General features: G+C 40.6%; 3 protein-coding genes across 3 annotated transcripts; 1 reads left to right on the top strand and 2 right to left on the bottom strand.

Moving 5' to 3' along the window:
* Positions 1-229: 229 nt before the first annotated feature.
* On the bottom strand, positions 230-2,629 carry fzd2 (frizzled class receptor 2). Its single transcript, XM_050070004.1, has one exon. The coding sequence runs from the start codon at positions 2,448-2,450 to the stop codon at positions 816-818; it is 1,635 nt and encodes a 544-aa protein (XP_049925961.1). The 5' UTR covers positions 2,451-2,629; the 3' UTR covers positions 230-815.
* A 1,615-nt stretch (positions 2,630-4,244) lies between these two features.
* Positions 4,245-9,978, top strand: moto (minamoto). Its single transcript, XM_050069408.1, has 8 exons — positions 4,245-4,320; positions 4,606-4,714; positions 6,459-6,631; positions 6,893-6,997; positions 7,202-8,732; positions 8,938-9,072; positions 9,533-9,710; positions 9,788-9,978. The coding sequence occupies exons 2-8, from the start codon at positions 4,613-4,615 to the stop codon at positions 9,976-9,978; spliced, it is 2,415 nt and encodes an 804-aa protein (XP_049925365.1). The 5' UTR covers positions 4,245-4,320; positions 4,606-4,612.
* A 1,889-nt stretch (positions 9,979-11,867) lies between these two features.
* Positions 11,868-15,826, bottom strand: ccdc43 (coiled-coil domain containing 43). Its single transcript, XM_050068512.1, has 5 exons — positions 15,616-15,826; positions 14,042-14,135; positions 13,207-13,342; positions 13,002-13,057; positions 11,868-12,784 (listed from the first exon to the last, which is right to left on the bottom strand). The coding sequence occupies exons 1-5, from the start codon at positions 15,787-15,789 to the stop codon at positions 12,597-12,599; spliced, it is 648 nt and encodes a 215-aa protein (XP_049924469.1). The 5' UTR covers positions 15,790-15,826; the 3' UTR covers positions 11,868-12,596.
* Between the last annotated feature and the right edge of the window lie 618 nt (positions 15,827-16,444).

Genomic DNA, 16,444 nt, shown 5'->3' on the forward strand with positions numbered 1-16,444 from the left:
AAACAACGTGACTGATTCTTTTGTGTAAAAGAAAGTAACTTGTTCTCAAGATACTATTTAGTTACTACAGAACACTGGCCATGAGAAAGGGAGGGAGTTAAGAAAAACACTCAATTCATCTTTTCCCCTTAAACTAAGCATTTAAAATGGAGTATTTGATTTGGAGTAAGTCTTAGCAGATGTTTCTTGTTAAAAGGAGTGACAGTACAGTGGGCTAAACCGAAAAAGCTTCTTGAAATGTTCTTTTAATCCATAAAAAACAACGTAATTCATAACCAGCAATGAATAAAAAAAGGAGCACGTCTACATTTACGATATGTGGCATTCTTACAGTGAGTAAAGTGAGTAAAGCAGGTACACTGGCAGATAAGAAAAAGTATTTACTTTCTATAAATACAAATATATAATTTCATGTTTTTACAAATACTATTTACAATTTCATTTAATTACATATGAAATGCTTACAGGGAGAAAAACTCATTCCCCTCGCTTTCTGTGTTCTTGGCTGCTGGATCATCTCTCGCCTTGAGCTCTGAGCTTTACGGGAGGGGGAGGGAGAGCATTTCAGCACATGGCATCCATAGCCATGCTTGTTATTTGTTCAGACAGTCAGGCTCAGTCCTTGTTTATCCAGCTTGCCCTTTTGTCAAACCCTGACCCTCAAGTTTGGCATGCATGTGTGGCTATAAAGCTGAGGCAAATACAAATGATGCAGGAACCCATAGCTACTCACTGTGCTACTTACCTCTCACTCACATGAGCAACAGGTAATAACACACACAGAAGTCCCAGCAACATTTAGATGTCCCTTTACTCTACACAGTGGTCTCTCCGTGTTTGCCATTTGTCAGTCTTGTGTAAAACTTGTGCCAGGAGTGTAGAGTCTTTCCAGACCAGATCCAGAAACCAGAAGTGATACCCACTATCAGTGTCATCAGGTATTTGATCATGTAGACAGTGAAGTCTGGAGTCATACGGGGCACAGTGTGCTGGGGGCAGGGGATGGCCATGCCCATGCAGTTATGGCTGACCCAGCTGCGCTCCCAGTGGGGGCGGAAGGCCTGCTCGTAGAAGACGCAGGCAATAACAATGGTGGCAGGGACTGTGTAGAGCACGCTGAACACCCCGATCCTCACCATCAGCCGCTCCAGCTTCTCCGTCTTGGTGCCATCGTGCTTCATGATGGTGCGGATTCGGAAAAGCGACACAAAGCCGGCCAGCAAGAAAGAGGTACCGATGAAGAGGTAAATGAAGAGAGGGGCCAACACAAAGCCTCGCAGAGGGTCCAGGCTGCTGAGGCTGACGTAGCAGACGCCACTGAGCACATCACCCTCAATCTGCCCGATGGCCAGGATGCTGATGGTCTTGACGGCTGGCACTGCCCAGGCTGCCAGGTGAAAGTACTGCGAGTTGGCCTCAATAGCCTCATGACCCCACTTCATACCCGCTGCCAGGAACCAGGTGAGAGACAGGATGACCCACCAGATGGAGCTGGCCATGCTGAAGAAGTAGAGCATCATGAAGAGGATGGTGCAACCTTCCTTTTTGGTGCCTTGGACGATGGTTTTGTAGCTATCTGGAGTGAAGCTGTCATTGCACACCACTTTGTCTCCCAGGAAGTAGCCAGCTATGTAGGCGATGGAGACCATAGTGTAGCAGCCGGACAGGAAGATGATGGGTCGCTCAGGGTATCTGAACCGCTGCATGTCAACTAAATAGGTGGTCACTGTGAATAATGTAGATGCACAACAAAGCACAGACCAGACCAGAATCCATATACGGGAGAAATGAATCTCTTTTTCAGTAAAAAACAAGTTCCCACCCCTCCTATGGGGCTCACAGGGAGCTGCACAGTCCTTCTCCTCTAGGAACTTATAATTCAGATATGGTGGTACTTTCAGAACAGACGGGCAGCGGAAAAACCTGCCCTGTGTGGGGACCATAGAGAGGTCCTCGGTCCCATGAGGTATGATGGGTGGGACGGTGGCGGCGGAGGAGTCGTTTTGGCCCACACAGATCTGTCCGTCTCCCAGCACAGGGAAGTTCTCGCAGCGCAGGCGGTCCGGCCACTGAAAGCCGAACTTGTTCATGAGTGCCTCGCAGCCCTGCTTGGCTCTCTCACAGATTGACCTGCAGGGAGGAATGGCCTTCTCCAACACTGTGCACACAGGCGCATACATGGAGCACAGGAAAAATTTCAGCTCCGGAGAGCACTGTACCTTTACAAGTGGGTAGAACTGGTGCACCTCGAGCCCTGCGTCCTCCTGGTTGTAATGGCCCACTAAGTTTGGCATGATGGTTTGGTTGTAGGCTATGTCCGTGCACAGAGGGATTGAAATTGGCTGACAAAATCCATGCTCCGGGACAACTATCCCGTTGTCCCCTTGATACTGGCCTGATATCAGCAGAGGCAGCAGGAGTGTAACACACCAGGTCTTGCAAAAACTCATCTTCCCAAGTTTAAGGCAGCAACTTTCGTCCGATTCACCAACTTTAAACTTGTTTAGTGTGTCTCATCAGTCCTGTAAGCAGGTCTCTAGAGTAAATAACTTACAAAAGTGAAGAACTCTAGCGATGAAGACCTGAACGCTGCTGTCTGAGTGCTGGGTCTCCGCATTGAACACTGCTGGCTGACTTTTTTCTTTTCCACAACTTCGAGTCCCTCGACACCATCAAGGCAGCCTCAAAAAGACACATATCTTCCGATGATGGCTTTCAAAATAAAAGCATACATGATGAATATTTATACTGAGGAAAAAAAACAACAGAAACAGTACTTATGCCGAGGTATCAGCATAGCATGACTAATATTTATTAATAGCTTTCGTCAAGAGTCGAACCCATATTCAATGGGTTTTTGAAGACTATTAAAATTAAAACTAATGTGAATCGTGAAGTTATTTCCATTGGCATAATAATAATAATAATAATAATAACAATAATAATAATAATAATGATAATAATAACAATAATAGTAATAGTAATAATAATAATAACAATAATAATAATAATAATAATAATATAGTCAACTGCATCCATTAATCCAGTAAATTAACTCAGAACATACAAGTCAAATTACAACATCATAGTTATATTTATTAGAAGTTGATAGTACTGACATTATCAAATTCTAATAAAATGCAATGATCCTATTACGTTTTATATACACCAACCATACATTATATACAATGTATGGCACTGACGCTTTGGTGAAATGTATGCTTTTATTTTGAAGGTGATTGGTGGTGGTATTCTGCAGATGTAATCAAACTTTGCCCCACAGCTGGATTGCGTGGCCCAGGGAGGCTTTCAAATTCCCCTTGAAGTAATATGGGAGGAGAAGGGGATAGACTGTCCCAGCAGTGTACTTTAACTTCCATGTGATGTTCATATTCCTCATCAAAATTTCCCAAAAAAGTTATTAACCAATCAATCTGCAAAGCCTATATTTGAAAAAAAAAAAAAAAAAAAATAGATGTATTCGTTTATGTATTTCCCTAAATCATGTTGAACTTCACTTGTGAAATTTGCCAGTCACTGTGTTTCGTCATGCTGATGACAAAACAATAGCTGAAACGTGTCCATGTCTGTACATTTGTACATTTTTGCCATTTTAAAAGGGTGAAGTGTACTATGACTGATCTTTGCCACATTTTTTTTTACATTGTCTAAGATTTCTGGAGTTGTGTGCACTGCTATCTTTTCATCCTAAATCATGTTTGCTAAACGGGGATTAGCTATTAAACTGCTGTTGGGATGTATTGATAAAATATCTAGAAAAAAATCTTACTAAATTATGTTTTTATATTTTGCACTTAAGGGATGATTTAAACTAGTGTTCATTTATTTATCTCAGAAATAGATTTAATCTGCTATTGCAAATGAACCCTTGGTATGTATGTACAAAACACTGCAAATAAGGCAATGCAATGGAAAGTCAAGAAAGTGAAAAAAAAAGATGTCATTATATGCAAAATGCATTTTGGGAGGAAGAGAAAGTAAACTATAACAACAAAAAATAGTATAAATAGTGCATGTGTACATATTGTAATTCCTTTGAATTTATGTCTTCTATTCCTTACAGATAACAGGACCCCCTGGCACCTGTGTGGCACCAGGCGTTGCTATGCGCCCGGATCTCCTGCTTGATGTGTATTGGATAAAAGTAGAACACCTCAGCCAATGGGCGCTCAGGTCGCGAGGGCAGGATCAAACTTTTACGGGCTCGAGCTGAGGGGTCACGAGAGCACTTGAGGGTAACTACTAACTGCCATGAGAACCGTTAAGCTCCAAAAGTTTCCGTTTGCTTAAATTACGCTGGTAAGTTACTCTCGTATTTTACTCAGATAACGTGATTTGTTTTGCGAAGTTCACCAAATTTGACGAGCAGGGAAGCAGTTTTAATTAGGGCCAAAGTTTAGGCCATATTAGCCAAGGCAGCATGCTAGCTTAACCCTCTTAGTTTAATGGCGAAGTTAGCTAATTGATTTGCTCTCCTCTGAAGTAGCGGTTTGCTAGCTAATAATGACAAACGTTATGTGAACCCAAACTTCTGCCATATGAGGTTTTTCAAATATTAACAATGAGTACCTTGTGTCTTGCCAGACCAGCAATGGAGAGAGGAATCAGATCAAGTTCAAGGGAGCACAGAATGGCTCTTGACGGCCATCAGAGCATGTTTGCAAATTCACTCTTTCCCTCATACCAGCATCAGGTAAGCTGTAATTGCATGGTCATAGCTATGGTATTCTTTATTTGTCATGGCGTATTTGTAGTAGCCATAATGTTACACATGTGTAATGGGTTGATTATAGAATACAAAACTATTATAAACTTTTGAATCATCTATTGTAGTTACCATGCTCAGTAAGTTAAAATCTGGAACGGAAGTAGATCAGGCCTTTGATCGCTTAACTTTTAACTCCACCATTATTTTAATCTCCGTTCATAGCAGAATTAAGCAATATCACACTCGAGCTCGTGATGTTATACTCGTATATTGTCACGGCTGTGATTCGGTCTTCGGCTCGAGGCCGCAGGCCGTATATCGTTACGGCTGTGACCGAATCACAGCCGTAACGATATACGAGTATAACATCACGAGCTCGAGTGTGATATTGCTTTTATACAACAGTTCAACAGTTAAATAAGCAAGGCTGATTAAGAAATGTTGAAAAATGAGGACAAAATAGATAATTTAAGCATTTTATTTGTATTCCGCCAACAAAAATAGTTCCCTCAGGACTCCGCTGTCACCGTTGCTATGTAATGCAAACATGGTGCGCCAGGCACTTACTCTTTATACACATTTATCTGCACGTTTCCATTAATTGTGCAGCCGGTGAAATAAGTTTCTGGTGACTGCATGGTGGACTGTCACTTCTCAGGCACAGCCGACTCTGCCTTCTGATCTGACAGTATGTTGCTTTTCTCCAAGTCATTGAGCTCCGCTGATGAAACACTGACAAACCTGGATGTGTTCTCAGATGGATTCAGCTTCTCCTCTCCCTCATCTTCCTCTGATGACCATTCATAGTTCAGTTCAAAACTTATTTTAGAAAATAAATCCATATTTTTGGCTGTTTGACAGTGGATTAATTAATTAGCCTACAACGCAACTGCTGACCTAACTAACACTAACCGTCATTTTTGATTTAATTGTTGATTGCAATCAGCTGTGAGGCGGAGTGATACATATACAGTGAAATAACCGATGTTGTACTCCAATATTGTCACGGTTTTACTGTCTCTCGACCAATCAGACTGCAGGGCCGGAACTAACTGTTGTATAAACCTAATTAAGTTTTTTTTGTGATTGTTATCTCTGAAGCTAGAGCAAACGATTATCGTTATTTTCTCCATTGGTGCTATGGCTTGTGAAATACCCGAAAATAGAGAAAATCATAATGTTCTAATGCCAAAGGCTATGTCTTAAAAAAAACCCAAAATGTTCTCTTCAAGATAAGATGAGATAAGATAAGAGGTATATAGACTGACATAAGAATGCAATAAAACTGGAAACCATACAAGAGCATTTGGAGACAAATTATATGGTGCAGTCAAATAAAGTTATTACTATTGTTGTTATTATTATTAAAATGAATGATGCTGATAAAGCCACAGTGGTGTGATTAACAGTTCAGGCAACAGGTGTATGTAAACAGTCTACACTGGCTAATATATGATATGGTTCTCAATATTTGTTGTAATAATATAATAGAATATAGTACATCAATGTAACATGCAGTAAAACTGGTACATTTTGATATTGTATGGGATACAAAAATATTAAACAAAATTCAGCAAATCCTCACAATTTAATTGATTACTTTGTGATCAAAATGGTTGCTTATTTGTCATTTACAAAGTTTCTGTGGCATCTGCCAAAAGTCTTGTTCTTTGCATCAGTCTGCTTTGTGTGAGTTAGATTGCTTAATCTTTATGTCTTTATCTTTTAGGCTAGTGCACATACAGGTGGTGGGAGCAATGGTAGCATGGCATTGCCCTCGGTTGCTGTCCCCAGTGTCTCAATACAGGAACAGGACACAGCAGCCTACGTACCCTGGTCTAACAATGCTCATGATGATCCCTATGGCCTTATCAGCTATGCAAAGAGCAGCATTGAAAGCAGGTATTCCATTTGGACTATGTTCTGGTTTAGTGTGTTAATATCAATCGGTGCACTATCCTGTTACAGTGTAAGGAAATCACACTGCTTTTCTGCCTAATCAAAATAGGTTTGGGATGTTATTCAGGTATTCAGAGGTAGTATTGGGCGTAAGTGTTGTGTTGAAGGAAAACAAATAAAGTTGTCAGCCACACTGCTAATGAATTCCCTCAAAGAAACAATAAAATATAAAATGCAGTTGTTTTTGTTTTCTGTTTTTTGCAGGAAACCCACTGATAATACTGACTGTGACGGGGAGACTGATCTACAGGGTCTGGTGTCGAATATTTTGGATGAAGCTGATTCACGGGACAGCTACTACAGTGAAGGGTATGTCAAGGTTTAAGGTTGTGACACTGTAGGGTTGGATATATATTACAGTATGCATTAGATGATTTATGGCTGTGACACCACAGAGATGAACAGCTAAAAATATACTGTATCAAGAGTTTGTTTAAAAAAAAAAAAATATTTTACACAGGTTTAGTTTTCATAAAAAATGACATTAAAGAAAGTCCTTGATTCTTCTTTCAGGGGCCTACCTACATGTAATCCGATCTGGTCTCCAAAGACATTGAAAGAAGAACTGCCACAGTATTTTCAGTCAGAGGCGAAAATGCAACATAATCTTACCTTTCCTCCAAACTATGAAACCTGTGAGGCTTTTAATAATGCACACAGACAGTCCAAGGACAAAGATGTTGAGGAGTTTTATCAACAGTCCAGGGGCCTTTCTGCCAATCAACAATGGCTTTTTAATTTGCCTAATGGTGACCAAGACAGCTACACCCTCGGTCCTCAGAAACTGCCACCAGGTCTACCAATACCCAAGACGGGAAATGCTTACTTGTCACAGATACAACAAAGCAAATTTGACAACATGCCACCTGAGAAAGACAGAGGGAATATTCAGCATATGAATAGTTTCCCTGACTTCAGTAATGTATTTAGATCTCAAAATGAAATGAACAGCCCATGCTTAAATCCCTATGAAAACCAGTACACCCAGAGCAGTGCAAAGCCTATCAGTAACAAGCAGTATGGGCCACAGGACATTAACCAACTGGTCAGCAGTTTTCAGTCGTTCATGGCTGGTGAGCTTGATAGCTTATGTCGTGGAGACTTTCCAAACATTCACAGGCAGACAGTGGGCATGAACCATGAAGACAGCATGGTTGAACAATGGAAAATCACCAGTCCTGCAATGTCAACACAAAGTACTCCTGCGATGCAGACACAAAAACGGCTGGTGGGAGATTTTGGGACAGCGCAGATGGAAATAAATGGAGGAGTGAGGAAACAAACATGTAAACATGATGCCTTTCAAGATCCACCTGGTTTCAGCCCACAGAACACAGAGTACTTCCAGCCGTCCAAGCCATTCTCTGCATCTTTAAACCTCCCCAACCAATACCACAGCAGCATGGCCATGCACAAAGAGAAGACTTCACTCCCCATTAACATGAGCATGAACCAGTATACAGAGCATCACATCCAACAGGGCCTTGCACAGAGCAAGCTCAAGCCACAGATGCAGAGGGAAAAGAAGGGGGTGCATATGTCTGGCTTTGTAGAAGGCTTCTTTTCAAGACCCACTACCAACACTAACATGAGAAGAGGGGATAAGAAACAGGCTCTCTCACAAAACCCGTACTTTGACCATCTGGGGAGTGTGCAGTCTCAGAGATTTTTTGGGGAAAACAGCATGGCCACTGTAGGGAATACACAGCAGCTCATACCTTTCATGTATACTGTGAATGACCCCAGAGGGTACTCCAGCGTGCCCATCAACTCCTCAGATTTCAGCTCTAGATCCACACTGTCCTATGGAAGTGTTGTTCCTAGCATAGGTGTGGGTGATATGATGTCAGCCAAAGAGTCTGGAGCTTCTAGCTCCTGTGTCAGTGACATGATGACCTGCAGAAGAGAGAGCACTTATCATGACATGGCCTCAGCCAGTGCAGATTCAATGGTGATGAATCAAGGAGGAATTGTGATCCAGCTTTACTTCTACCTGGATGAGTGTTTCGAGCAGTGGAGGACTTTGAAGAGTGAGAGGAAGAGGGTATGCTTTTGAAATATGATTTAATGTCAGGAATACAAACATTTTATCACATATCATGATACAAAGATGAGCTCTGCAAATTACAACATATATTATTTTTGTTAGCTGTGTGATTGCTCATTAGTTATTTTTAAAAGTTAAGTATATAAAAATGTTGCAGTGGTACAACTTATGTTGTTATTTCCTCACTTGTTTTCTATTTCAGATAGAGGACATCCTTACCAAGACATTTTCTGGAAGAAGGACTACAGCAGTGGCCAACACTAACATACCCAAAACTCCACCTAATCCCACAAGAGTCGACCACCTCATTGTTAATCAGAGGAGAGAACAAGCAAGGGTGAGACCCCTAAATTAATTGCTTCCGTACTGCCATCTACAGGTGAATTTTGTCACAGCAGCCTTGTTATGTTCGAAGGTGGTAATTGCAGCATTATTTTTGCACACTCATGAGTTTTATCAAGAGAAAACTACTTCCCTTCAATGCAGTCTCCTGGGGCTTTCTCTGTTTTTTTTTTTTCTTGGGCATTTCAAATAATTAAAACTTAACATTATCCCTCTTGTGGTAGTGCAAATGTTCAGAAGCTGCTGGAATAGTCAAACATTCAAAAATGCACTTAAGTGCAAGTAAAAAACAAAAACAAAACTCATTCAAATCAACCATTTTCAAATATTCAGAATCAATATGTATCAATAAATAAATGTTTTTTTCCAACAGTACTGTGCAGTTATGTTTACCTATTAATAAGCACTGTGTCCTGTACTACCACATTAAGAAATTAATTTCTGGTGTATTGCAGGTGGCAGGCCTCCTGGATAGAATGGAGCGTCTGTGCAACACTCCCCTCCATATGAATATTCACACAGCACTGAGCAGGCATCATATGGCTCTTTGCATCACCCAGGCAAGACGCAAGGAGGAGATTGCCAGCATGTCCAGACACCAGCGGCAGAGAGCTCATTTCACAGAGGACAGAGGTAACTCATATTGTAGAGGACGGCATATGTTCCTCTCTCCCAAATGCTGCTGGTCCTAACTTGCTTCTGTTTCATAGACACCCTGCTGTTGGTCATTGCACTGAAGGATCTCGCGGCCACTACCAGGAAGCTCTGCACAGCCCTGTGGTGTGCTCTCCAGATGACACTTCCGAAACCTGTCAAGAAGCAGGACCACCATGTTACCAGGGAGGCTACACACACACAGAGGGGCTCCTCTCCATTTGAGGGATATTCTTTTAAGATATGATTTAGCAGGCAACAAGCATGAGTTAAAGGTCTTGATTGAATTCAAAGCCCTCCAGAATGCTCTGATTATAAATTCCCACAGGCAACAGGGTGAAAAACGAATGTTACCTGCAAGTTTATAGTGACATTTTACCTGCAACACAGTGATCATTGCAGAATATGAGATAAGTCATTTGCAGTTTTATGACGACTGCACTTTTTTGGCACCCAAAAGCTTCAGGTGGCCAGTGTTTGTTCAGTCGGAATTGCATGAAATGTAATTTATCCTGCTGCATCTAAACTCCATTTCATTCATGATTTTCAGTTCCAAATTAACATCAATCTTGCTTCATCACTGTTGTATTTAAAGCCATTATTTATGAGGAAGAGTTCACTGAATTCTTCATCGTTTTACTTATTTATTGGAATTTAATGGAACCTCAGTTCTGAGTATTCCCAAGAAATAATTGAATCATAAGGGTAGTAGTTTAAAACAAACATGCTAGTTATTAAAATGTTTTCTTAAATGTTCCAGTTAATATCTGCAGCTTCAGTTTTTCTCATGTAACCTTAACATGCTGTAATCAGGAAAAGCAGACACGCACAGATTGTGGGATTCTGGGCCAATACCTATGTTTGAAATAACAAATTGGCTGATAACGGATACTGATGTTTGTTCATTGTTATTTATTCCCTGTTTTGCCAGGGAAATAAAGAAAACTTAATTAGCCTATCTTAAAACAGCAAAACTGTTTTAAATGTATTCTGTCTTACATTATGCTACCTTTGAGTGGGCACAAATTCAGATATACACGTTTAAGAAACAAACAACCTTCTTTCACATGAAAAACATGTTTAAAAAACTGCTGCAAAAGTCTTTTTACTTTATATTTCATAATTAATTTCTTCTCTAATATCCATTTTACATTGATGTGAAAACATTAACATGTTTCTCCCCCAACTGTATTTATTCAAGTTTCTCGTCAGAAACTATATTTTACAAGATTGCATTTGAACACATCATGAGAACATTATCGGCCAAAAATAGAAATGCAGCCGACAGAGTGTTGCATCCCTAAAAAAATTGTAATTTTCCTGCAATTTTTGGAATTGAACTGTGCCAAAGATACTCACACTTCTGAGAAAAAGAGGTTCAGTGTTTTGAATTTAAATGTATTAATCACATTTTTCATTAGATACATAAAACAAATATTACTACAAGTGAAATGTAACATGGCCAAGTTAAACAATAATTCTCTGGATGCAGTTAAGTCTTTGAAGACTTGCTCCATATCTGAAGTTTGATTTGAACATGCTAAATTATAAAATGTCTTTCGAAATGTTTCAATTAATTTCTGAAACTTTTATTTTTCTTCTGTTCACTTTTACTTTTCCTGTTTCCTCTTCCTGGTTAATCAACTGTTTTATCTGTAATTTGATCAAAAGTTTAAAACTGTAACCAAAGATACTGAAACTGTAAATATTCAGCGTTTTACATTCAAATGTATAAATCACAAGCAACGACAAGCAACACTTCTCTAGCAGCAGTACACCTCTTCCTAACTGGACGGGATGCCGACAGGGGAACATTAGATTGTCTCAGTTTTCCCCACTGAAGATGTTCTAACCTGCTCGGAGCTTCGGCAAACAGCTAAGCAACTTATTGTTTGCTTGGAAAACAGGCTCTATTTTTTGCGAAGATTGGCTTGATCAGGCATTTGTAGAATATCTGAACAATTTTTCACCCTCCATCCTCCAGAATTTGCTCGCTGTATGTGAAGAAGAGTTGTGAGTCTGTAGATGCTTTGTAAATATGAGTTGCTTCATTTCCTCTCATTTTAATGTTCATGTTGTATGTTTTTCTTGTTACATGTTGTGGAAATGGAAAATGTTTAAATAAAGCAATCCAAATTGCTGAAAAGGTTTTTTTTAATGAATTTCAAAAGATGATGACCCTCATTATAAACATTCAGATTATGGTACATGATATATTTGAGGTATAATTTAGCAATCGCTCCTGTGTTTTTAGTCTCAGACACAATGCATAGACCGTATAACAAACATTGAAATGAAAGCAAAACAGTTTGACATGAATACTCACCTTTACTTAGAAGTTGTGCAGAAATCAAAGGCATATTGGCACAGAGGAGAACAGCAGAAACTCTGCAGACTCAGTTGCTTTACAAGCATTCCTCCGCTTTTACCATGATCAATCCAATTTGTGTTTCAAGTGTATACTTTGATCATTTCAGGGGTAACTGTGTCAAAGCTCAGCCAAAGCATGTTTCACACTCGCTGCAATAACATCATACTGGCGGAGACTTAAATGAGCAATAATTTGTTTGATCGACCGACTGTCAGAATCATCGTCATATAAAGATTTGCAGCTTTATTTCTTGACAACATCTTTCTTTCTCAGTATCCAAGAAAACAAACATCAAGATTTTGGGTCTGCACAGTATCCAGTAACTTGTTGTTTACACATATGAAGTGAAAGCACCTGACATGGAGGGTCTGATAAAGACGTTCACATACTGAATGCGCCAATGAGGTTTAGCTAAAAAGAGGCAATGACTACAGTTTTTCATTGTTGTCTCATAACAAAACCTTTCCGCATACAAAGTGTCCTTTCTCTTTGTTTTATCTTTTGCGTTCGCCTTTCTGTGTGCGTCTCTTCTCCTTCTCTTTCCTGTCTTGTTTGGCTAGTTTGTCCTTCTCCCGCTGCATCTTGTCCCCTTCCTTCTTCTTCTGAGCGTCTTCACGGGCCTGCTCCCGCTTCTGCTTTTGTCTGTTCAGCACCTCTTCCACGTTGGTGTTCTTAAACAGGGCTGACACTTTCAGTAAAGGAAAGCTGGATGAAAGCAAAAGTACTTTGCCGATTTATCACCGCCACACATCATTATGTGAGTGTAAATGATTGGAACAGTGTATCGTGTAATCAGGGTTATGCAACCACTGGATCATCCGTTCATATTGCGATTTGCAACACTGAATTCCATGTGATTTTAAACAGCTTCTGATTGTATACAGCTGTAGAAAGGATACATTTATCATTTCCTGTGGGGTTAATTCCACTTGGTGGCTCCTCTTCTTCAGCTTCAGTGCTTTTGTCAAGGAAAGAACTCACATTTTAAGGATCATGGAACATAAAATACGTTAATCTGATAAATATGTTTATGGACAGGCTCTCTATATGGTCAAACATTGGTTATTAAAATGAAATTATAATTTACAAAAAAAAAAAGGATATTCTTCCTCATCTGTTACATTAGCGTATTGAGCGAGGAGGGCTTCTTTCCTCTTCTTCGACTCCTCAGACACCTCCTTCTGCTTCACCACAATCTGAGCTTGTTTCTCTATCATACTGGCGATTGCCTGGACCTCAGCTACAGGAAAGCAAAGACAGAACACAGCCAGACTGAGAATAAACCATGATAACATGTCGAACCTTTACTTCCAATAAAAGTATATTTAAATATACTCTTATATAATATGAAGGTACATTAACAGAAGGAGCTACTAGGGTGCCCATCTGAGCTTGAGACTCTACACAGCATACACATCCTTCTGGTTATGTACATAGTAAACAATCTCTCTCCAGTAATACACTGACAAAGCAAACTCACTTTTTGGCATAAACATTTTAGCAGAACTTTCTGCAGTCTCAGGAACTGTTTTTGTTGATTCTATTCAGGAAATGTTAATCTCTCCGCAAGACAAAAGTGTCTTTGTGCACTCTGCTCCAAACTCAAAGCAAATGATTTAAAACTCAAAGAGCTAATCCCTGTGTATGTTTAACTGGTATTAACGACAGACTCAGTAGCAAGCTGTCTTCGCTCTGTTTAGTCAAGATTTAAATGAGTTGATGAGCCTGCTGGCTTTATTTTTGGACTTTTGAAATACTTACGTGGATTCTGATATGACTACATAACTTTACTCTTACATAACTATTCAACTTACTGTATGTAGATTTGTAAAGGCCGAACTTGATAACTTAATCTGAGCTTTTATTGTGCTGACATGGTCACAACATCTTTCATTTCAATGAGATTGTGGATGTGGGCGAATCAAAGTTACACAAATACCATCGTCAGCATCAGTTTTGGCTGCTGATCTGTTGCGCCACTCTGTCCACTGCTTGATGATCTGTTTGCAGACGTCTTCCACGCTGTCCTCATCCTGCAAACAAAGGACAAATAACAGCTAAGTACAAATAACAGCTTACATTACACACACACAGCAGCTCACTGTCCAAACAGGTTATTTAAGGCCAAATGTCATCACAGCCTGTTAGTATGACATGAGGCTTAACAGATGAGCACCCACTGGATTCATTCACAACCAGCACATGATGCATACAGTGGTACTATAATCCATATGTGGTTTGTCTAGCAGAGGCAGTATTCAGGAGGATATACACCGCTCAGCCAAAACATTAAAACCACTGGTGGGTGAAATACTTAACATTGATTATCTTGTAACAACGCAATGTTCTGCTGGGAATCCTTTGGTCCTGGCATCCATGTGGATGCCATTTGATGCGCTCCACCCATCCAAATACCGTTGCAGACTAAGTACACCCCCTTGTGGCAACGGCACTCCCCGATGGCAGTGCCCCTCCAGCAGAATTGCAACTTCCCCAGATCCACATCTAATCGAGCATCTGTGGGACACGCTGGTACCCCACTTCACAACCCACAGGACTCAAAAGATCCTCCGCCAACACCCTGGCTCCAGACGCCACAGGACACCCCCAGAGTCCTGTGTCTACGCCTCGACAGGTCAGGGCCAAGTCCTACACAAAGAGGCCCTAGCATGGATCAGTGGTACCGGCACATCCCATAGATGCTCAATCAGAGTGGAATCAGTTGAATTTTGAGGCCAGGTCGACGCCTTGAGCTCTTTGTCACATTCCTCAGGCCATTCCTGAGCAGTTTTTATGGTGCAGCAGGGTGCATTGACCAGCTGGGGGGGCACTGCCATCAAGGAGTGCCTCTGCCATGAGAGGGGTACTTGGTCTGAGCCACACAAATGCCACGATCCAAAGTTCACAGCAGAACATTCCACTGTAACAAAATAATCAATGTTACTCACTTTACCTGTCCATGGTTTTAATGTTTGAGCTGATCAGTGTATATAGACAGCACATACACATATCATGCATTATGGGAATTATGTGAACAGTAAGGATTATCCCTGCATGAGCTAATAACAGAATAACAGCTAGTAAACGGACAATCTGCCAAAGCTCATCACACACACACATATATAAGATTAGATACTACAGTGCATTCACCAGCACTACAGTATAACTACACAGGGATACACATGGCTAACCAGTTCCCAACATGTGTCTCTACCTGTTAGCACTCGTTGTAGCCGAATATGTCAAAACACGTTCAAGAGTGTGTTAGGTTTTGATTCATGTGTTGCTGAATAGGACTGTACATGGCAGGAGCGAACAGCTTATATGACTGTCGGTGGTGTTTAGACGTTCATTGAAGCAACACAGCCGCGTCTACCGTCGATATTTCTCCCACGAAATGCCGGCTGAAATCTGCGCTGTCACTCGCACCGCCCGGCACACAAGACTGACAGCAACAAATGAGAAAGCACAGCCTCGGTGTCTGAGCGGGACATGCCGCTTTGGATTACTCACCAGAAATGCGGATAAAATCCCTTGAAGCGCATCTTCTTTTTCCTCGTCACTCTCCTCTTCTTGCAGCACCCCTAAAATGTACGCCCCATACACCTCACGGTCCACTTCCAACGAGTCTAGCCGATCATTTAGCCAGCTTTCAAACTCCCCGGCGTCTGTCACGGGCGCAGCCATCTTGGCCCTCTGGGGTCTTTCGGCGGCGCACGTACGGCTGTCCTTTCTCATTGCCTGTCAAAAAAGGTAATGAAAACTGGACGTGTTTCATATTTCAGTTTTTTTTGTACAAACGACGAGTAACCGTCTACTTAACTAAGCCATGTTGACAGTGGTGTTTTAATTAGCTTATATAGCCAACGAATATAGCATCCGACAAAGTATTTTTAGCTGTCAAGTCCCAACACAAAAAAAGACATCGAAGAGAAACTGTAAGTAACATTGATACAGTTAACTAAACATGTACATTTACAGTTCTCTTGTTTCAGTTGATGGTGTATCTGAGACGTTACTTTCTGTAATCATTATATAAGTTCGTGCATTTATGCAACACACTTTGTTTTTCTTGTAAAAGGCCAAAAGTCACTCGGGGTTGCAACGATATAACTTATCTGAAACCGTGTATCTTTGCTGAAGGCAGCTAATTTAACTGTATGTCGTAAATTGGCTGTTTAAGTCTGTTGCTTGTTTTTATTTGTGAATTTTATTTCTTTTTGTTTTAACTTTTAATGTGTTTTTAGTTTATTAGTTCTTCTAAGTAGCCTATAATTTTTCATGCTGCTGTCTTGGCCAGGACTCCTTTGAAAAAAAAGATTTTGAATGTCACTGGGACTAT

The sequence above is a fragment of the Epinephelus moara genome, chromosome 18 (genome assembly GCF_006386435.1).
Source record: "Epinephelus moara isolate mb chromosome 18, YSFRI_EMoa_1.0, whole genome shotgun sequence".
NCBI classification, from domain to species: domain Eukaryota; kingdom Metazoa; phylum Chordata; class Actinopteri; order Perciformes; family Serranidae; genus Epinephelus; species Epinephelus moara.